The following is a 21,732-nucleotide window of genomic DNA, read 5'->3' as shown; positions in this document are numbered from 1 at the left end:
AAGCACCGAAAACTTTCTGTTCCCTATTAATAGCATTGTTACCAAGTGCTACCTTTCCAGAGCAATGTTGAAAGCTAGGATATGATGAGAGTTGTGCTGGAGGAGATGAGGATTTCAGTGACCCAGAATAACAAACCTGTGCCGTGCTTTACTCCCAGGCAAGTGGAATTCGGCAGAACTCAGCAAGTCACGGGGTGACGTCTCCTCACAGACCTATCAAGAGGCAAAAAGGGAAATGCATAAAGGAACAAACAGCACGGAAAGAGAAGTCACAGAACATATCATTTGAACAGGATGCATTTTATTTATGCAGGGCCTGTCTAGCACTTGTGCAAAAAGCTGTCTTAATTTGCAATATTGTAGCTTGCTTGTAAGGTTGTGGAGATATGCTGCTGTCACAACGGGCTGTATAAGAAACAAGGAGGAGGTGGAGGAGTATTTCTGATAAAAATGAGTCCCGGCTGGTATAAGATGGAAAATGGCAAGCATTTTATGAGCCACTGGGGAAAATTAAAACAGTCCGCGCAAATGGGCATAATAGACCACGTTCAATGCATTGCGTTGCATCACTGTGGTCAGCTGCTGACCTGGGAGATTTGGGTGTTAAATATCACTGATGCGATGGTTTTATTTTGTATTTTTCTTATGCAAAGCAGAAATTCAGTTCTTAACTGTTGGTGGATCAGAGGCTGGGACACCTCTTTCCCTAAGGAAATAAAACAAACCAAGATATGACTCTATTTTTAAACAGCTGCAGAGAAAGGGAAGGTTGGGCAGGTAGCTGCCTAGGCATTATCTTGAAAGGTGAATGTAGCAGAGAGCCATTAGCACAGTGTTTATCTGCAGTCCGATGGGTAAGGTAACGGAATCTGCTGTAAATGTGCTGGACCAGAGCTCATTAGATCTCCAGTTTCGTCTCTGCCAGTGATCTCTGCCATCTCACTGCGTGACCTTGGCCAGCACGTTTCATCTCGGTTTTGCACCAGAAAAAAATGGGACTGACAGTATCAGCTTCTCTGAGCGGGATGGGGAAGGCAAAGTCCTCGGGACCCATCAGAGATGGGGCCGTATGTAGCCTTTGGGCAGAAAGGGTCTGGCGAATGGTGTGGTATGATGTACCGCTGGTCTGCATTTTCTGTGAAAAAGGCCTCAATATTTTAACTTTTGCTGACTCTCAAAACCAACAGACCCAACTTTTGTTTAGCTTTCATGAAACGGAGCTGGATTAAGTGCTAAAAGGTTTCTCTACAGAAATGTAGCGGTAGCAGAGGTGAAAGCTAGGCCTGAACGCTGCTGGGGAGGAGACTGGCTTGTCTGTTCCAGCACTGGAGGCTGCAGAGACTCCTCTTTCCCCCACTCCACTCAGTGACACGGGCTGGACTGAAGCCCAGTTCTAGAGAGTGGAAATACACTTCCACGCCGCTTTAAATATGGCTCAAAAAAGCAGGTGAACTTTGCTGCTGAATTTTTAAAGAGGCTCTTTAATGTTTAAACAATGCTGATTTTCTAAGGGTTGTTGAACATGTGTGAAAGAGGGCTGGAGAGCACGTCAGTGTGATGATGCAGAGCGGACTCAGCTGGCTGTGTGATGCTTCCTTCTCCTGCACCGTGATCTTTCTCCTGCACAGGGTTGAGTCTACCCCAGCACCTCCAAGACAGACCAGAGAATTTTCTGGTGCTGGTGACTACAGTGTTTCCACAAACCTCCTTTGCAGTTTCTTCAGAGGTCAGCTGCTTTCATAATAAGGGAAATAGCAATAAGAGTACCATCAACAATCCCTACAAGGTTTTTTTTTCTGCACGTGATGCACAAGCTCACTTGAATTTCTGTTGAGTTTTTCAAATTTACGCCCACAGCTGAGGCACGAAAGTTGAGAGGAAGAGAGAGTTTGCAGTGAAAAGCCCTCAGTAATGGGGGAAGTGGAGGCTGAACGGTATCTCCAGACCAGACGTCCTTCCTGGCAGACGTTCTTCTTTCTAACTGCAGAGACTGGCAGGCATTCCTGGAGTGAGAACTTCTTTCTGAGCAGCTCCCACGAGAAGCACTGAGGGTGGAATGCCAGCCCTTGAGGCAAGCACTCAGGCCTTGTAAGTGGAAGGAGGGCAAGAGACTTCATGGCCCTTGGAAATGCCAGGGGAGGGCTGGCTCTGTATCAGGGGAAAAGGTAGCCTACCGACACTGGAAAACATCAAGGTGACCTTTTGGCAGCAGGAGAAAATATACGTTGAAAAACATATATTAAGGACTGCCCAGCAGAGGAAAGGATGGGACAGCTTTGATATTTGACGGCTCTGTGGGTTTGTTGTTTGCAGAGCAGTGACAGGCTGGTCTCGTTGGTCTGTAATAGCAGAACATTTCAGGAAATATTGCTGATCGGAAATAGGACCGCAGCTTCCTGAAATGCCTGCCCAGATAAGGGGACGCTCTACAGCTAGAAGTGATAAGGAAGCAGGAAAAGACAAAGCAGTAAATGTAAGCGTGACATTTTTCAATAGCATCATGCAAAGTGGCAGCTAGTCCCGAGGGAGACCTCGAAAGAAGGTTTTGAAAGTGTGAAACATTTCTAGGCATCTCCTGCATCCCTCTCCTCCACCATCACTTCTTGGTGCCACACGCTCCTCCTGCCCCAGGACCAGGCGCCTGCTTGGCAGCTCTCTCTGCCACCCCACAGCGGCTGCGGCGTCTTGTCCTCCATGTCCTCAAGGACCCTACCAGGTGGTGACAACTGTCCCCTCCAGCCTCGTGGTTTGACAAACAGGGTCCACTCTCACACGCCCCAAAGCACAGGGCAAGCGCACTCTCCCCAGCGTTCATGAACCAACGTAGAGTTTCAAAGACAATGGGAGAAAAAAAGGACGAGAGACAAGGATGTACCCCAGCGTTCCCCTCAACCCCTCTTAGCTGGATGATCGCCTCTTACCTCGTGGGGAGAATTCAGCTATGGGAATGCTTGCTCCAAGTGTGAGCTGCGCAATAAGTCACACAATAAATCAAACTTCCACACGGCACAGTGGTAAGGGTTTAAGGACTGAGGCAAGTAGGCGTCTTGGTTCATGAAGGCCTGACCCATGCCGTGACGAGCCGGGTTGGGTCTTGTTTGGGAGCTGTGGCTCTGCCTCCTGGTCCTAGTGTGAGGTACAACAGAACCAATTTTCTGTTCAGTAATTTTACTTTGCAGCTAAACCTCTTCTACGTGAGCTCTCTGGTATTAACGGCGCATTTTATGCGTTGCAGCCATGGAGGTTTCAACATCACTGTGGTAAAACCTGGGATAAATCCTGTGGTAAATCCTAGGGTAAATTCTGGGGTAAACCCTGTGGTAAAACCTGGGATAAATCCTGTGGTAAATCCCAGGATAATCCCTGTGGTAAAACCTGGGATAAATCCTGGAGTAAATTCTGGGGTAAAACCTGGGGTAAACCCCCGGCCCAAATCCTGGGGTAAATTCTGTGGTAAACCCTGTGGTAAAACCTGGGATAAAACCTGGGGTAAATTCTGTGGTAACCCCTGTGGTAAAACCTGGGATAAAACCTGGGGTAAACCCCCGGCCTAAATCTGGGGTAAATTCTGTGGTAAATCCCGGGGTAAACCCTGCGCTGAACCCCCGCCCCCCCGGAGTGCCCCGTCCCGCTTTCCCGAGGCCACCACGCCCCCGCCCGCGCCTCAACGCCGCGCGGCGCCATGGCGGCGGGCGGTGCACGTGCGCGGGGGCGGGGCCGCCTCCCCGCCGTGTGTGTCCCGTCCCTTCCCGTCCCCCCCTGCCTCCCGCGCCCCGCAGCACAATGGACAGCGCTCTGCGGCGCCGGGCGGGGTGGGGCCAGCGGCGGGGCGGGACCGGCGCGCGGGGCGGTTGAAGCGGCGCGTGGAGCCGGCGGCAGCGGCGGATCTGGAGCCGCCGCGCTCGGTATGGGCCCGGCCGTGCCCCGCCGTGGCCGCGGTGAGGAGACGGGGGGGCGGCGACGGGGGGGGGCAGGAGGGAGGCGGCGATCGCCGCTCTGGGACACCCCCCTCCCCTTCCTTTCTCTGGGGGTCCCCCGGGGCGGCCGTGGGAGGGAGGGAGCGGACGCGGGGGGCTGAGGGGCGGCCGCCGCGCCCGGCTGTGTGGCGGGGCCGGTGTGTGTATGGGGGGGGGTGCCGGCACCCGTTATCTGCACAGCTAGGGGGAGCGGAGAGAGGAATTTTAGTCATAATCCTGCGGGGATTAGGGAGGGAGCAGGTGAGGACCCGAGGGGAGGCGAGCTGGCTGGCTGAGGATCCCTTCAGGTTTACTTAAAAAATAACGGTTTTAAAGTTTGCCGGTTTGTGCCCTACTTGGAAGAAGTTGGATCTCCTGTCGCCCAGGTGGGCCGCTTCAGGGTGGGGTTGCTGTGGAGGGAGCAGCGGGTGGGACCCTGTTCTGTGTGTGAGCATCAGTCTTGGGGCCGTTTTCACTCCCCACCATCTGCTGAGCTCGCTTGGGGTCTTAAAGTTAAAAAAAACAACCGAAAAAACTGACCCTGAAGTCTTTGTAAAGTCTAAGGCTGACCCTGGTGAGCTGCTACTAAATGTATTGATGTATTTGGGTCAGCTTCTATATAAAACCCCACTGGCTTTGGGGCAGGGTTAAACGAAGCGTGTGCTGTTGTCTGGGTCACTTGGTTTAACTCCTCCGAGTACTAAAATCGCCTTGTGGGCAGTGAGAAGGGGATTTTGCTGGTGGTACTGCTTGTCTAATTGGGCTAATGAGTGTGTCCGTCCAACGTGCCTGTGTTCAGGGAGAACAACACTGTGAACTTCAATGAAGCAGTTTTGTGCTGGTTGCGCCATCGAGGGTCCTGGTGATTGGACCTACTCGTGTTTTATGTGTTAAGCTGAAGCATGTCTCCATTTGTTAATTAAACTTGAGTATTGAATTATTGATAGTAGTGTTGATGGATAAAATGGTGTGTGTAGTATAGGGAGTATATGTAGTGTATGTGTGTGGTATAGGGAGTATACTCCCTATGGAGTAGCAAGGCGAGGAATGAGGGGCTTTCCTTCAAGAAAGCTTATCTACTGCTGCAGGTTGGCAAATACCAGGGATTTAGTATGTGGCTGTGCGTAAAAGGTCAGTGATGGTTCTTTCTTTGAGAAAATTAACTTATGAGATCAAGGTATAGAAGTATTAGGCATGAAACTTATTTTGATACCTACATGGAAGGAACTGCTAGCTTTACAAGGCTTTGAAAGCAGAATGCTGCACGCTGTTCCTTTTTCTTCTTCCCCTCTCTGCCAAAGAGACTGTTCCTTATTGTGTTGTAAAGAACGTGTGAATGTTGTTGTTTGGATGTTTGTGTTGCTTGTCTTTGTAATCTGCAACAGGACAGGACCCCAGGCATCTCCGCAAGGTGCACAGAGCGGTGGCCGGGCTCCACAGCAGCGTGCTGGCTTGCAGCCCTCATGCTGCTTCACCCCTGCACCAAAGGTGTTTCTCAGGGGGCAAGATGAAGTCCTGCCTGAGAAGATGTCTTCTTCTAAAAGATAGTAAAGGCTTATGCTGGCACCCTTCTGCCTTGAGGCTTCCTTATATCAAGCTACAAAAGACTTGTTCTCAAGTTCTTATGTGAAAGAGCTCTAATAAATATCCTACAGCTTGGTACCATCTTATTATTATACGTGTAAAGCATCAGCTACTGTGTCAACATCTACCTAAGTGAAAGGCATTTCAGGCAGAGGAAATGTCACACACCTTTCCCCCCACCTTACTCTAGAAGGGGGGAGGAAAGGCTACAGTCCTGCAGAGTCCCCCTTTTTCTCTCTGGAAATATCAACTTAGCTGGGTGCCGCAGCTGGCTTTCACATGTTGTAATAGCATTTGAGGAAGTCTGGAATTCTGCTATTTTCAGCAGTTCTTCTTCAGAAACAAAACAAAAAAAACTGCTTGGTGGTTCTCTTCCAGCTGACAAGAAGCCACCACAGGTGGGAGAAGTTAATAAAGTCGCTGGCTGCCGAGTTTCACCATCCAACAGGCAGCTCTAATGTGGCAAGAGCTGAATGAGTTCATACTAGCCTGGATGAGAAGCAGAGGCTGGGGGCTTTGATTTGGGGCTTTATGTACATTTAATACAGAAACTCAGTTTCTGATTTCCAGCCATCTGGCTGTATTCTGTTAAGTAAACCTCTCCTACAAATAACAAAACAAAAGTTAAGCATATGGAAAATCCCTCAGGTATGTAGTGGATGATTCTAAATAAAGTAGAAACCCGTAGTTAATCTCACTGCCTCTCTTCCCTTAGCTGTGTGCGTAGTGATGTGTATTGCTCATGGGAGCCCTCACACCCTTCAAGCTTGCTAAAATGTAACGGTAGCTTTGCGTGCTGTGCATACACCACTTCTTGTTAAGAACTAGCCTTTCTCTCAAATGCTACCAAAGTTACGGCAAGGAAATGCATGTGCCATCAGGGGCTGATATCCTTCCATTCCATGTCCCCTTCCATGCCCTCCTTCCCCTGGTACAATGCCAGCTGGTGTATCTCAAGCTTATAATTAACTCTCTGCCTTCTAGGGTTTGGTTCATCTGTGACTTTCTGTGTAGGTTGTAGCAAAAGGGGGTACGCAGGCCAGCTGGACTCTGCAGGGAGCTGCGGGCTGCTGAGTCTCCGTGCTGTTGGCACTGCTGTCAGCCTGTCACAGGATGCTCTGTGAGTTGTGGTAGCTGCCGCTGTTTTCTGTGTTCAGGTGTGCAATAATTGAAACACTTTTAGTATCTAATCAGAATGCTTAAAGTGATTATTAGCTAGATATGTTCCTTCAATGTGTTGTTGACAGCTCCAGCCTCTCATGAGTTTTTACAAACTGCGCTGGGCTCGGCCAGCTGAAATCATGCTCTTCCGTGGTGTTGCCCAGTGAATGGCTACAGGTCTGCCCCTAGCTGCACGTCTGGGTTTCTAAGTGATCAAGCTGCGGTTGAGTGAGTCACTGCTCTTCAGCTGAGCTGTAGTTCCTAATATGTGCTTTTAGCCAGATGCAAATACAAAGTAGCCTGGGCCACTGTAGAGGCTGAAGTGGTGTGATGGATTTTTAAGGAGCAGATGTATCCTGTAGTTGTGGAGTTTCTTTCTGGTTTTCTTTACAAGGTGGTTGAACATAACCTGTTTATAATTTGAGTGGAATACATGAGACGACTTTAAAAACATGTCTGTCACTTTGGTTCTAAAGCCCTATGAGGATGCATGTCTTTAGCGCTGGGCAGGTGGGCCATATTAACTAACACCTGAAAATCATTATTGGTGCTAATTATCCATCTGTATCTGTGTGCACTGCATAAGCTACTTTTCGCTGCCTTTTCTGATTCTTTTATTTTTTTCTCCCAGGAGTGATAGCTGGAGTCCCTCTTGCTTTGAGAAGCAGAATGACTGTCTCGCAGCACTGTTTTGAGGAGAAGGCGTAGAAGGTCTGCCGCTGCACCTTCCCCAAGGTATAAAAGGTTTTTAGGGCAGGTGTGAGTTATCAGCTGTCTTTCTTCCACAGCTTCCCATGGGTGTAATAGTCACTGGCTCTTTTTCTCAAACTTCCCTCAACTAGAGAAGCACGGGGCAGTAAACCCGTGGCAATCAGATATTGCAGCCTCTCGGGAGCAACAGATCTGTCCGAGCAGCATGGTTAAGGCTGTTGAACTACCGCTTGTGCCACCCTGTTCTTCTGTCGCTGTTGACTTCATTTCTGGGCTGTGGGTGATCCTGGACTGACTGGTCTGTCCTGAGACTTCCTCCTGTGGAGGTCCCTGACCCCCTCCTACAGAAGTGCAGGAATTCCCGGTTTAGCAGGCAAGGTCAGAACTGGGAGCAAGATCACAGCTAAATATGTTTGACGAGGCTTCTCTTGCTATATTTGCACTTACTCGGAAGGTTCCCGCACGGCCTAGGTATCGCGCTTGCATAATCATATTACAGCGTTGCGTTACAAGGTGCCCTGTGCCTCTTGGCTCGGGTATCTGATACGTGATAGCAGCCCCAGCTTCCTGGGTGTTTGCTTGCCCCTGCTCTGCTTGCTTCAGTTTGAGTTGGATGCTCTGCTGATGCATTTTCTCTGCGTTTACTTGTTCTGCCTGGACTGGCTTTTAGTACCAGTAAGACTCCTAGGGACCCAGCAAGTCCTGAATGTTGCTCCTTGGGTAACGGGATCCTCTGCAGAGTAACTGTCCGATTGTGAGACCCTTCTACAAACATTCCCCGTTCTCAGGTACTCAAACTTTTAAAATTTTTTCCCCCCTCACCCTTGCTTAGATTTTACTCTGTAGTGGCATTTTGCAGCAGTCTTTCTGAGGGAGAATTGATTGCCATTTGCCTTTTAATTCATGTTTCACCTCGGGTTTTGGGCTTAAAATGTCAGGAATAAGTTGTCTTAATGCTCTGACTGTTGAGTTCAGTGCTACGCTGCGTCATGTTGCCGAGGGCTGTGTCTGCTCAGCAGTGGAATTTGAGTGGGGTGGAATCAGCATAGTGTCTCAAACCAGCCGTCCAGCCTTTTGTGTTTCTGATGTTCGTGGATGGTATTAATGGGAGCGATATAAAGGAACTTAAAGGAATTGCAGAAAGCAGCCTAATAACCTTTTTTTTAATGGTTTACGCACTTCCTTGAGATGCGGGTTATTGATGCGTATTTGAGGGTTAAAACCCCAGCAAAAGAGTCTGCGGGAGGAATCCTGATGAGAAGAGTGAGAGGTGGCGAGGAGAAATGAAATGCTGAGAACTGAATTGTTTCCATTGCATGCAGTTATTTCCTTAGTTCAGCTGGAAGCAGTGGGCATCCAGGCAGTGGGATGTGATTGCTAGCTTAGCATCAGGCATGTGCTTTAAGCATGCTGTTTCCTTTTTGTTTTAGGGGGTTAAAACAACTGAATGCTACTTTGTGCACAAAAGCATTTAAAGCACCAAGATATGGGAAGCCATTGGAAGCTTTCAACAAGGGGGATTTTGCGTAATGATTACTAATGTAATGCAGAAAAGGGGGATGGGGGGAAGAATCGCTATTTAAGCTTTGCAAGGCTCCTAAGACAGGCTCCTTCTCCTGAGTACAATTGATTCTGGCTTTACATCTGTTTTGTGCTTTAATTATTGTGAGTTTTGTTGGAGCTCTGAGTTGAATTTACTGCAGTGGTGTTGGGAAGCGGCAAAGGACGCTACCACATGCTGGACACGGCACTGGTCTGGGACTGCAGAGATCTGCCTTTTGTTCTGTCTCTGACACTGACTTGCTAAGCGATGCTGGGCAAGATATTCTACCTGTCTCCTCCTCTCTGTTTGTGAGAAAGAGTTAAGGCTTCTAGTAAGCAATTTGTGAAAATTGCTAGAATGTATTGTGGTGTTTGGTATGAGGGATCTCAAATTTTCTGATTTCTTTCTATTACAGGTGTGTAGTAAAAATGGTGCAGAAATACCAGTCCCCAGTTCGAGTCTACAAATATCCTTTTGAGCTCGTCATGGCGGTGAGTAATACTCAGCACTCTTATTTCTCCAGCTGCTAAGGCTGAGGCTGCAACTTCAGGCCAGTGGGAGGTGGGGGACTGCGGTTTTGGCTAGCGTGCCTTTGTGGCAACTTTATGGGTACATTGCGGGAACAGAGATTTAGCTCTTGTTATCTTTTTGTCCTCCTTCAATTTTCCATGAAAAGTAAGAATCGACATCTCGGTATTTTAAGAAAGGCAGTTTAGTCATTGGAGGAAAAAACCCAACAAAACCCAACCTTCTGTAATTACTCTTTCACAAGGAAGGAAAAAACTGTGATATTCAGGTAGGCAGGGTCAGTTTGTGGCCAGACACTGTCTTTGCCATATCACCAAATGCGGTTCAGTTTAGAATCTCTCTAGGTCTGATCCCAATCAGGATTGTAGGATGCATGTATCTAGAACTTGATTCTAAATTATACTGTGCTTTTTGATTTGCTTAAAAACTAGAAGTCTTTGGAAAAATTCTTCTGTATGTTCTTCCCTATTCACCTTGTGATTGAAATGTTTGGAGATCTCTCTCCAAATTTGGTGATTGCCACAAGGGGTTTGAGTGCTGTAATTGAAGTTCTTTTGCTGGTGATGCAGAAAGCTAATGTGACCATGGCGGCTTGCCTAGGTAGAGTTTGAAGACAATTTGTGATATTCTGGACTTTGTCAGTGCTCTTCAAGGTGTGAGTCAAATATCCTTCTGAAAGATTTGCTGTTTGCATTTCAAGGTCAGCACTGAGCATTTGGGCATTTAGCCGAGATGCTTGCTTATAGACTCTTGCAAGGCTTTGTTTGTAGTCTGTTGGGCATTTCAGTCTACACTAGGGATCCCCGAGACATAGCATTTACCACTTTTAGTCTGGTGCTTTCTTCATTATCTCTCTTCCCTGCTGAGCAAGGACACCAGGTTTTTTTGGTCTGTTAGGATCGAGAATGAAAAGGGAAAGCTATAGCCCTTTCAGGTAGCTGAAATCATTCCCATGAATGGAAGGGAGAGCCTGATGCAGTACACTGTGTTCGTCTTGACAATGTTGCCTCTTTTGGCGCTTACTTCCCAGGAACCCAGAAGATTTGTTTTATCCAAAACAGCCTCCAGTCTTTTATTTCTATTGTTAAAACTAGGAGAGAGATTATTTTATGGTCCTAAGTAGGAATGACGGAGCCCGAAAGTAGCAGCAATTCCTCAGCTGACAGCAGGTGCCATTCACTTTGATGCTCTCTAATTATCAAAATTAACACTTTCTTTTTGACAGTTGGGCTCTCCCCCCTGCCAGTTTCCTGCCCCTCCCCCCCTTTCCTCTTTCCAGTCTTATCCGCGTTTGCCATGTCTGTTAACAGCTAAGCCAGTAACATGCTGTAGAAGTGGCCCAACCAGTCTGGGGCTGATGTTTGTGGTAATGACACTTTTCTGGCTGTGTTCTTTGTTCTCTCAGTGCATCCTGTATCAGAATAAGACACCAGTACTTGTTATGGAGATACTGGTAGTCTTTGCTCTATGCATACCTCTCCTCATTCCTGTTGTCTATATTAGCAGGATAAACCTAACACCAGATGCCTGTCACTAGATTGGCTGCTAATATAGGAGGGCTGCCTCTACACAAATCCTTTGTAAGCTTGTTAGCAGAATGCCCAAAGGCCAGGGTTTGATGGGTTTATTTTTCAAGTGGTTTAGTTTTATTTGCTTTCAGTTTTTCAACAGGACAGAATTTAACATTCCCTGGGATTTCAGGGCTGGGATTGTAAATGTCATCCTTTAGGCGTTCAGCAAACTCAAATTCCCATTACCTTAGCAAAGTTATTAGTTCTCTTTCTTATGAAGATCGAGTTACTTATCCAGGGTCACCCAAAGGACTGTGCAGTCGAGTAGGGAGCTGAATATAGACCCCTTAGTCCCAGTCTAATGTCCTGTGAAATTCACGTGTTCACAGCAGAAACTGCTTTATTACAAAGACTGGCATTATAAAGTAGTGTTTCGATCTAGTGGCAGCCCATGCAGGCTGAGCTGGATGTAGGTTTTGTTACCGCATTTGATGTGTTCAGATGGAGCCTTCCATTTGTGTGGAGGCAGCGCAGATTTCACAGAGCTGTCAGGTGGTAGCTGTCAGTTGCTGGAAGTTTTGCAGGGAGAGTGGGCGTACAGTGAAGCTGTTTTGCTCCTCAGCACGTGGCATTGCTGTTAATCTGCTTCAGCATAAATCTGACAGCAGCTTCCTCAGCACTGGGAACCTGATATTCAGCTGCTTTCATCTTTTCCCCTCCAATGCTTTGTGTGAACCTTTGGAGTGCCGAGGTCTCGCGCTGTGGTTAATGGTAGGAAAGCAGAGGTTATGTGGGTGACCTCAAGACACCTCCTTATTTTGTGGGTCTCTCTGCACCCTTCAGCCTGAAACGCTTGTGCTTGATTGCTTGTCTGTATAATGGGGAGGGTCATACTTCCTGTGGTCTGTTCAGGCCATGTCATGAGGTAAGTAGTGTTCATTAGGAAAAGTATTTTTCTTCCATAACCTCCGATGTTTGGACCCCACTATAGAAAACAGCGTGTGTGCTTCGTTCGGGTATGAGGGTCTGAGAAACAGGGTTGTTGTAGCCAAATGAGGCAAACGATGTGTTGCTTCCTGGCCTTGTTCAAGCACAGAGTGTTTCCCATGCCTTTTGTTGAGCCCTGCTATCAGGAACACAATTTATCTTCCTTGGGCTTGTACAGAGTGTGTGTGTGTAGAGCTCATCCTCTAGACAGCACGGGGCTCTGCTCGACAGATGAGCCTGTGCTTTTACTGTTAATACCTTTGTTATTGTGTGTCTCTGGATAATTGTCTATGGATTTACACTCGGCTGCTTACTAACGCTTCTGCAGCTTGCGTTCTGGCATTTGCAGGCAGTAGGTTTGACACATCTTCCAGTCCTTGGAAGGAGGACCACATTCCCCTTCTTGCTCTCTTTGCCAGTCCTGTGCATCTGAGGAAGCAAAAAGGAATCAGCTTAGTGAGTCGCTTTTGGTCATTCAGGACTTCTGAATTTTATTTTTTTTTTTGTTAGAAGAGTCCTCTCTTCTGAAAAGGTTTAAATAAAGGACGATCTTTCCACACCTGTCCAAATCCACAGTAGTCATTTTCATCTGCTTTGTTCCTAATCTGCACTCGCATTAACAGATCAAAAATGTCATGCTCTTCAGATTATAACCACTGCCTGACATCTTTATCCCTTCTACTTGAAAAGAACCTTGACGTTTCTAATGCTTTGTTATCTTGTCATGTTTTTCCTTTCCATTTTATCTCTTCTTTGTGTGTGTTTCCTTTTAAATTGAGCTGTTCCCTCACATGGGTTGTCTATGCCTCTCTGGGCCTGATCTTGTCTTCTCTTCAATTAGATCAGCAGGTTTGAGATTGCATATGTCTCCTGACTTTATTTATACAGACAAGAAAATCACCAAGTATTAAACACACTTTTTATTTTCTTTGTGTAGTAGTTGTAGTTTTAAAGCTAAAAGGTTTTTTTTTTTAATAAAATGTTATAATGAGGAAAAAGTCTAGATGGAGAGGTAATTCTGCCACATAGCTCATGAGTGATAGCTAACTTTGTAAATTATTGTGAGCCTTCTCTGATGTATGGAGATGAGAACTTGACTTGGGTGAGCAAGTCCAAAATGCGTAGTTGGACAGGAGTTAAGCTAAGAGAGATTGCATATTAAATATTATTTGTTGCCAATGCATAATTAGGTTGGATGAGATAGCTTTAGCTTTGAAAGTAGTAGGGAGTTTTTTGTTGCTGTTAATTTTAGTAGTGCGCTCAGCCCTTCACACTTGCAATTGACATCTGCCATTTTCAGAGACTTTACACTAAATTTGCTTAGGATGGTTCCTGAAGCTACAGATCTGAAATAAACCCCCAGGGACTCTTACATGGTCTTCTGTACTCGATGTATAGTTTGAGTTGCTGCAATAGTGGTGTAAATGAGCAACTTCATGACAGCACTTCTATCAGTTGTTTTGTTGTCTTGATGCATTTACTATGCGCTTCACGTCCGGCTCTTATTGCTACTAATAGCAATTTATGGCTTCTGCTGCAAGCGAGGGGTCTTTCTGCACAGCCTCGTGCCAAGGGAATGGTAAAGGACGCAGATCCTGAAAAAGGGGAAAGTTCTGCTTGCAGGTTTTACACTTGGAACCAAATCAAACCTTTATCCCTTTACTATCTGAGATTCTATCTTTTCTATGAAACGAAAGCTCTGCAAAGCACAACACTAGTGGGTTAAAGGCTGGGTTTAGTTAAAAGCTAAAAGGCTATCTATATCTGAAAAAAATATATATGTGACTTGACGTTTAAGCTTACTGCATACAGGATACCAGCTTTATGTTTGCAGCCTTTGTGAGGTTTACTACTGTTATCTAAAAATATGTCACGGCTTTCAAAAGACGGAACAAAGCTCAGGCATTTGGAAGCTTGCAGCAGCATCAGTTCTCATTGCGTGTGCCGGCTGTACTCCGTGCTTGGGATGAAACTGCTCTTGAGCCCCACATGTGCACGATATGAGTCAGTGCTTCTTTCTGCTTGACCTCATTTCTTGGTGTTGCCCACGGCATGTGTTGACACATATATGAGCAGCTGAGAGCCTGATCTCTTGAAAATGCATGCATGGACAGCAATGGGATATGTTTCTTGCTGCCCTGATTGAGTTGTACTCTTCAGTCTAGGATGCTTCTGCTATGTGCAACGTGAGTTTGGGGTGGAGGGAGGTTGTCCTGTGGGGGCACGTGTGGTATACAGGCATTTCTTATCTCGAGCATCACTCAGGCTCTCTACTAGATCTGTTAGGTGGCAGCTCATTATTCCCCTGCTTGTGTCAGCAAGTGAAAGCTTGGCCATCTGAGGTCCTGGCCTGCCACCCGTACTTCCAAGCAGCTCCGTGACTCTCTTTTCTGGTTTTACTGGCACTTCAGTGTTCTTTGCATTTAGTTGGTCTGGAGTTCTTTATTTTTCAGGTAAGATAAAATAGGAAATGAATGGAACTGGGGTGGTATATACTTCTGTTTCTTCGAAAGGCTGAGAGAGCTGGGACTCTTTAGCCTGGAGAAGAGAAGGCTGAGGGGAGACCTTATTAATGTTGACAAGTATCTAAAGGGTGGGTTTAAGGAGGATGGAGCCAGACTCTTTTCAGGGGTTCCCAGTAACAGGACGAGGGGTAACGGGCACAAGCTGGAACATAGGAAGTTCCTATCAAATATGAGAAAAAACTTCTTTACGGTGAGGGTGACAGAGCACTGGAACAGGCTGCCCAGGGAGGTTGTGGAGTCCCTGTCTCTGGTTGCATCAAGACCCACCTGGATGCAGTCCTGAGTGATGTGCTCTGGGCAATCCTGCTTTAGCAGGGGAGTTGGACCAGATGATCTTTAGAGGTCCCTTCCAACTCTGAAAATTCCGTGATTCCATGATTCTCAGTATGGGTGCAAAGCTGGGTGGCAACTTTAGTTCAGGCTACAAATGTGGCAGGTTTATGTAGAGTCCGAAATTACTTCACATGAAGTAAACGGCAGAAAGTATTTCTTCTCCATCATCTTTACTCTAATCCTGTGACACCGGGTCATAGTGCATCAAAAGCAATCATCCAGGACCCTGCGTGAGGTGTGTTTCTTGCATGCTTGAGGCTACTGAAGCAATCTTGCTGATAGTTGCTGGATTTGGCAGGGGTCCTCACTCTTGCCCTTGAATAATCCCCCAGCACATCAGCCTTGACTACACTGGCTATTTGCACGCTGGCAAAGCAGTTGTGCAGTCACTGAAGTTTTGCTTGTTTACAGCAGCTGAGGACCTGGCCCATAGTTACATGCAAGAGTCAAACATCCAGTACAACTAAAATCAAAATGCATCACTTATTTTGCAATCATCCTGACATCCTTTTGTGCCAACAGTGTTGGAGGCTTTCTATATGCAGTCTAATTGGAAGTGGCTCCTTGCTATTTTAGCTGTCAGGTTTTGCTGCAGAAGAAAGTGAATACTGGGGTCCAGGTCCTGACAGCTAGAATTGCTTTCCATACACCTTTTCAAAATTATTTTTATTTGTGCCTTTTCAGCATCAACATGCATTGTGTTAAAGATGTTAGATCTTTAAGTAGCTTTATTTAATGACTTCTTCCTGTTGCGTTCAGCATATTGAGTGTGTAAAGAGACTGCTTAAATCCTGATATGTCATGCATGCTCTCTCTAATGCTGTGGTGTCTTAAAGGATTCAGTATTTCACTGACTGACTGATGCGGTGATGCTTTTTGCAACAGAACCTCTGAGCCCTCTTTTCCTGGGTAGGCACCATAGGGCGGCCCAAACAGCTTGCAGTACACATTGGTAACAGATAAAATGGGGGCTGGGGGGTGGTAACAGATAAAATGACGTGTGAAAGCAGTATAATATACAAGTAGACTGGTGTCTAGCAAGGATCACGTTAGTTCTGTGGGTTTGTTTGAAGCGACAAGTTCAATGTGTGTGTTCACAACCCATCCAGGTCTCCAAAGGGTTGCTGCTGTCTCGCTACGTAAGATGCGCAGATGGGCTGTCTGGGTCAGCTACCGTGCAATATCTTATACTGCCTACAGCACAGATGCACCACAGAATACACTTTTGGGGGTTCCTATATAATTCATTGTAACTACAGACTGGAATATCCCCATCTGGAGCTCCAAGTTGTTGTCATTATTCTGGTAACATCACAGTCTGAGTTTAAAGAAAAATAGAATCTTAACTAAAATTTTTGATGCCAGTTCATAGCTTCTGCTTTGAAGTCTGAACACTGGAAGCAGAAGCGCAGTTGCTGCGGGGAGAGCGGAGCGGTTTCTGGCAGCTGGAATCTCTCTGAAGCAGCGGTGATGGTGCAGCTGATCGGAGGGCTGTGCAGAGTTGCCAAAGAGACTGGAGTGGAGCTCTAAGTGCAGCATGTGCAGGAGTGCCAGAGAAGAGGTTCCTGCAGCGGCCTGCTACCCAGGATAGCAGTGTCCTTGGATATCCGCAGATAACGCAGGGTAGAGCTTTGCAGGGTGTAGCCTGCATGCCCTGTGGCCAAAAGCTCCTTTGTTGCTGCTGTGATGTAGATAACGACACAGTTCTCAGATACTGTCTAAAATGGTATTTCTGGTTGGCAGTACCCTGGAGATTGAGAGAGAATCCATGTGCAAGGGGGGAAAAGTTCTTCTTTTCTGTTCAGTCCATGTCACAAGTGACATGAAATGCCCCAATAGTAATCTGAGCGGTAGTTACGAAGTGGATACTCACCTGCAAAACACAATCTACTCTCTCTGGTGGGATTGTTTGTATATAGAACTTGAGTGCAGACAAATAATACTTGGGTGTGGATGGTCTGTCTGCAGCCACGGTCTGTGCCAGGTATTTTAAAGGCGGCAACATCCCTTGTCCCTTCTTGCCATGTTTTGAAGGCAAATTTGTTGTGACTGTCAGAACCTACTGGGTTAACATTTTATGTACTTATAGAGGATCTAGTGTTGACTCAAGACATGATGCTTCAGTGTTACTTGATGGTTTGAAACCATGCTGTCAAGATACACTATAAATATCCCATCATCTTACTGATGAGAAGCATTTGGCAACAGAAGTCTGAAAGTAATGATCTCTGTGTCAGCTGGGATGACTCTTCACAGCTGTATTCATCTGTGCCCTGCCACCACCTCCTCCTGGTATTAAGCAGGTTGAGAGTGAGCAACAGTCAGGCTGAGCAAAAAGCTGATGATTCTGTTGAGATTATGGTGGGGGATGTTTCCCCTCAAGTGAGTAGAAAATGTTTGATGACCACAGCTGCTGGAAGTGGATGGAAGAATTGCTTATTCAGAGTTCTGGAGAACTGCTGGCAACATCTACACATCTGTCCTGCTCAGTGTGTCTTGTGGGGTTCCTACTAGTCTCTGATAGCTTTGCATCGTCACTGCTAAGACTCCATTTGCTGGGCAAGAATGGTTTAGGAGGGGATGGCGCTGGCACTACATGTGGATTGGAGAGAAGATTTACAGTAATTCAAAGAGTCTGTACAGGATTGTCCTTGTTTTCTTTAATCTCCTTCTCCAGCTGCAGCATGGAGGCTTATTTCCTTGAAGGATGATTCGTGTCTCCAGCTTAATCTGATCAGTGCAGGCTAATGCTGGAAAGGATGAGCTGTAAGGTAAGCTGTAGTTCAATGGCACTGCAGCATAGCACAAGGGGACACAACGTAGCTGGAGGTATCACCATTATCTAAGATTCCAGTAGTAACTCAAAGACGCTTCTCTCTTCTACTGAATGCGTAAGTACAGAAGATAAATAATAAGCTCTTGTGCAGGGACTTAAAGAGGTGAGAAAATTTAGAACAATCATCAGTTGTTACGTCTTAACCAGCATGGATTTTTTTTTTTTAAACTGCTAAGCACAGTGACCTGCCTAAGTTTGACCCTGAATTATGGTCAATTTGTATAAGTTCTCACAACAGCTTCTGGCAAGGACGGGTTGCACTTCCAACTAGGCATTAATTTGTAAGCCAGCCTTTTTGATTTTGGGGTGATTCACTGAGCAGTGTGTGTGTGATGGGATGATACTTGATTGCTGTGTTTTGCTCTTTAAGGTGTTAGTCACCTGAGATATCTGCTTCCTTGCCGTCCTATTTCAGTGTATGTGGTTTTTCTGCAATGGGCTATGGCAAATGTGTCTGACCAGCTAGCCATAGTTTACGGATAAGGCGTCGCTTCACGGCTATTTGTAAAACTGATGCATCATACTTCTTGTGACCTGAACTGCTCCACAACCAAGTTCTTCTCTCTGGTAAGCAGAGGAGAAAGCTGTAGCAGAAGAGCTTGAATGGGGTGTTGTTTCTTCTCAGACAGGAGGTCAGGCACGTTGGTAGTTTCCTGAGTTAGCTTGGTGCAGCTGCAGTGCGTGGCCTGGTTTTAGTAGGTTTGCTGGGTCACTCAGTTGTGCCTGTATTGTAATAGACAGCTGCTGCTCCCTGAATTGTTTCTTTCACCAAAATCTGAAGAAATGAGGCAAATTAGTGGCTGTGGGCCAGGGAGAGATAACACTGGGTCAATGTTTGCAGCCTGGCTGCTGTGGTCCAGTGGACTTCTCACTGGCAAATCCTTTTCTTTGTTCCAGCAAAAGTGTTATTTCTCAGGCCCCAAAGACTACTTCTGCTACTCTGCAGATGCTCTGCACCTCCTGAAAATGAGGTTCCCTTTTCCTTGACTTTGGAGCATTTCTGTACCCCAAATATCCATTTGATCCCTCCCTGCTCCCAGTTATTCCACGCATATTTTATTTTGCACTACTAGCGAGAAGCATGGTATCTGTTCTAATGATTACAAAGCCAATGGATTATCGTGTCTGGTGAATATGTGTGCACACCCTGTGGTTCCCTTCAGCAGTTAGACTAAGTAGTAGGAGGGACTGCAAGATGAAATGACTTTTTCCTAAAAGGACAAAATCAGAAAACACCTTAATCTGGAGAGAGATATTTATGTATCATTAGAGCTGCTCAAAAGCTAGTCCAAATGTATCCACTTTTCCTACTTAAAAGTGGTGAGGGGTTTATTTTGCTTCTCATCATCTCTTTTTCAAAGGGATGATGATCTGGACATCTCTGGCTCAAAACTTGATATCGTATCTCCTCCTCATTTCCCATTCATCTGAACATAGGTGTACATTTTCTTCCTTTATCCTGGCAAACTGCACATGGCTGTAACATGACCCTGAGGAATCTCGTTCATTAATGCAGACTTAAACTGTGTTTGATCATGGAAGTTTGAAGTGTTTTAGCTCTTAGCACAAGGATGAAGTCTTGTCCTTGTAATGTATTCGTATAATATGGACTGCAACAGTTTGTCTACATCAGGTGAATAACAGTTTAGGTCCTTCATGTGTCCTACACAATACAATTTTCCCCAGTAGCTGAGCTTTTACACTCTTGAAGATCCCTCTCAAGTTCATCTTGGCATCATACAGGAGTCAGACCACAGTTTTTCCGTTCCTGTGCTCTTGCTCAAATCTGAAACAGCGGATCCTGGGATGCTGTCACTAAGGAAGCCCTACCAGTATAAAAAAAAAACCCCAAACAACCAAACCCTAAAGACGTGATGGCCGTGCAGCCACTTCAGAGCATCACTTATCAAGTAGAAGATGAATGTTTTCCTGCCAACTGCTGTTCCAAAATAGCTCAGTGTATTTCTGCATGATTTCATGGACAGCAGCATTTAGCACGCAAGCTCTGTGTGTTTACCCTGCAAACCGTCTGCATGCTGATGGGCAAAGTGGTTTGGATTCTCCCAATTTGCTGTGTATTAGTGAGAAGCTTGAAGTCATCTGTCTTAGTTGACTGGTGTGGGGAGAAAGCCAGAACTGCTGCCCTGGGAGTCGGTTTGCAGCCCCAAGACTGGAAGGATAACATTCCCTCTAGGGTATTAAGGCATGAAACTAGATCATCTAACAAAAGCTGCCTCTTGTTGGAGAATGTTGGAACTACTCAGGACCCAGCAGGCACTAGACTGGAGGAAACTGCAGGAGAGTTTGGTTTTTGAGGTGTTTTCTTTCATGCAGTAATTTGGTGCTTGGATGTCCCTGTTGTTTTGGATTCCTAAGGCCTCTGTTGTGTAATTGATTTCAAGGTTACTTGCTAGAAAAGGCTGTTGAAACCTGCAGAGGAGAAACAGGAGTAACTGTTATAAAAGATCCTGCCCTCCGGCTGTGTTCCCTGGATGCTATAGGGAACAGCAGCGGAACAGCTACTGCCAGTCTACAGGAGATTAAAGTGGAGGGGGAGCCGGACCACACTTGCACTCTCAATACGTCTAACACCTTGGTACTAGGAAGGTGAAGGACTTGGAGAGCACCTCTGTGCTCTGGAGGGGAAGGGGCTAAGCAGGTGAAATTAGAGGAGGGTAATTTCTCCCTTTTCTCTGTGGTTGTGAAGCTTTAGAATGTCATTTTTTTTTTTTTTCGGTTTTGATGCTTGTATAACTTGTTCTTGTTTGGCATCTGGCTGACCTTCAGGGCGGTCTCTTCTCACAGATGCATTTCTTTGTACTGGTTATTATGTATTTGACCAACAGTTTAGGACACTTAAGTGTGGCTTCTTTGCATTGTCCTTGAAGACTCTGTTCTCACAAGGTGTTTTCATCTGTCACAGTGGTGGGCCCGTAAACTGTTTGGCCTTTGGCCAGCATAGGTAAAACCTTTCAGACATCTCCCAGGAGACTACAGGGCAAAACCTTGGTCAAAGCACTCTACTGATTTCATAGTCAGCCGTATCACCTGCTGATTAATCATTGTGGGGTTTGATTAATCATTTGTCAGCTCCTGTGGCACTGAGGGGTCTTGGGCTGGGATGCAGAGTCTTGTTTCTGCTAGGGCTGATCTGGGTTTGTGCAGTAGGGCTGGGGACCCCCCTGTGTGGCAGTCCCTGTGGCTACTTGGCCACCCATGTCACCCCAGCACGTGTGCTGAGGTGCTTTGGGACAGGGGGGCAGGCTGTGCCAGTAGCATAGTCACCTGAACACGGGCACTGCAGCCTTGCACAAATTTCCCTCGTCTTCCCTTCAGTGTGAAAGGAAGATCTGACACTTCTGAAACCTTGAGTACCTGTTATGTCTTCCTTGCATGTTTTAAATCTTTATTTTAGCTATAAATTGTTTCACTTGGAGATTTTTTCATCTAATTTCTACTTCTTTAAATGCTTTAATTCCAACAGGCTGTGTCATCTGTGTCTAAATGATCTATTAATTTATTTATTTTTACACTTTAAATGCACCCAATACCCAATTTTTTTGTATTTCCAAGCAAAATATCTCAGAGAGTTCAAACAGATCCCAAATGCCTCTGTCTTCACCCAGCTCTCTTGTGAAATGTAGTGTGTAATTTCAGTCTGAGGGAGATAACTGCGAAGACTTAAATGACACTTGTATGTTGGTCACGTTATGTGTACAGTCCACTACAAAAAAACCCTACGACACTGCATGGCTTTTTGCAACAATCCTTTTGGAAGAAATCTGCGAAAAAACAGCTTGATTTAGGGGAGGACACCGGTGGGCCTGAACCACCAGCTCTTGTGAAATGGTTGTTTTGGGTACAAAGAGAGCATGTTAATCTGAACCTTTAAGAAAATAACTAATGTAAACTGGGTTGTTGAGATAATTTGCTTGCTAAATCAGGCGTATGCAGTCCTCTGGCTTGCCTAGACAGCGCCTGCTGCAGTGCAACAACTCCTTGGGGGTTTTATTCAGTCTGATCTGGTGTGAAGTCGATCCTTGAGACTGATCATGCT

The 21,732-nt window shown here is 46.1% G+C and overlaps 1 protein-coding gene across 7 annotated transcripts in view; it reads left to right on the top strand.

The window, feature by feature from the left end:
• The first annotated feature begins 3,836 nt into the window (after positions 1-3,836).
• SEC14L5 (SEC14 like lipid binding 5) overlaps positions 3,837-21,732 on the top strand; it is a 41,168-nt gene continuing 23,272 nt past the window's right edge. Inside the window, exons 1-5 of one of the 7 annotated variants that reach the window (XM_074598938.1) lie at positions 3,837-3,938; positions 7,333-7,436; positions 7,544-7,790; positions 8,083-8,200; positions 9,371-9,446. In XM_074598938.1, the coding sequence (XP_074455039.1) occupies positions 9,384-9,446 (63 nt within the window). In that variant the 5' untranslated portion in view covers positions 3,837-3,938; positions 7,333-7,436; positions 7,544-7,790; positions 8,083-8,200; positions 9,371-9,383. Of the gene's footprint in view, positions 3,939-6,554; positions 6,661-7,332; positions 7,437-7,543; positions 7,791-8,082; positions 8,201-9,370; positions 9,447-17,560; positions 17,611-21,732 lie in introns of those variants that run through there. The other 6 variants (XM_074598940.1, XM_074598937.1, XM_074598939.1 and 3 more) reach the window with 6 other exon arrangements.

This window comes from Larus michahellis, chromosome 8 (assembly GCF_964199755.1).
Source record: "Larus michahellis chromosome 8, bLarMic1.1, whole genome shotgun sequence".
Lineage (NCBI taxonomy): Eukaryota > Metazoa > Chordata > Aves > Charadriiformes > Laridae > Larus > Larus michahellis.
The sequence above is the reverse complement of the archived record's forward strand: the minus strand, read 5'-3'. Positions and strand labels throughout refer to the sequence as shown.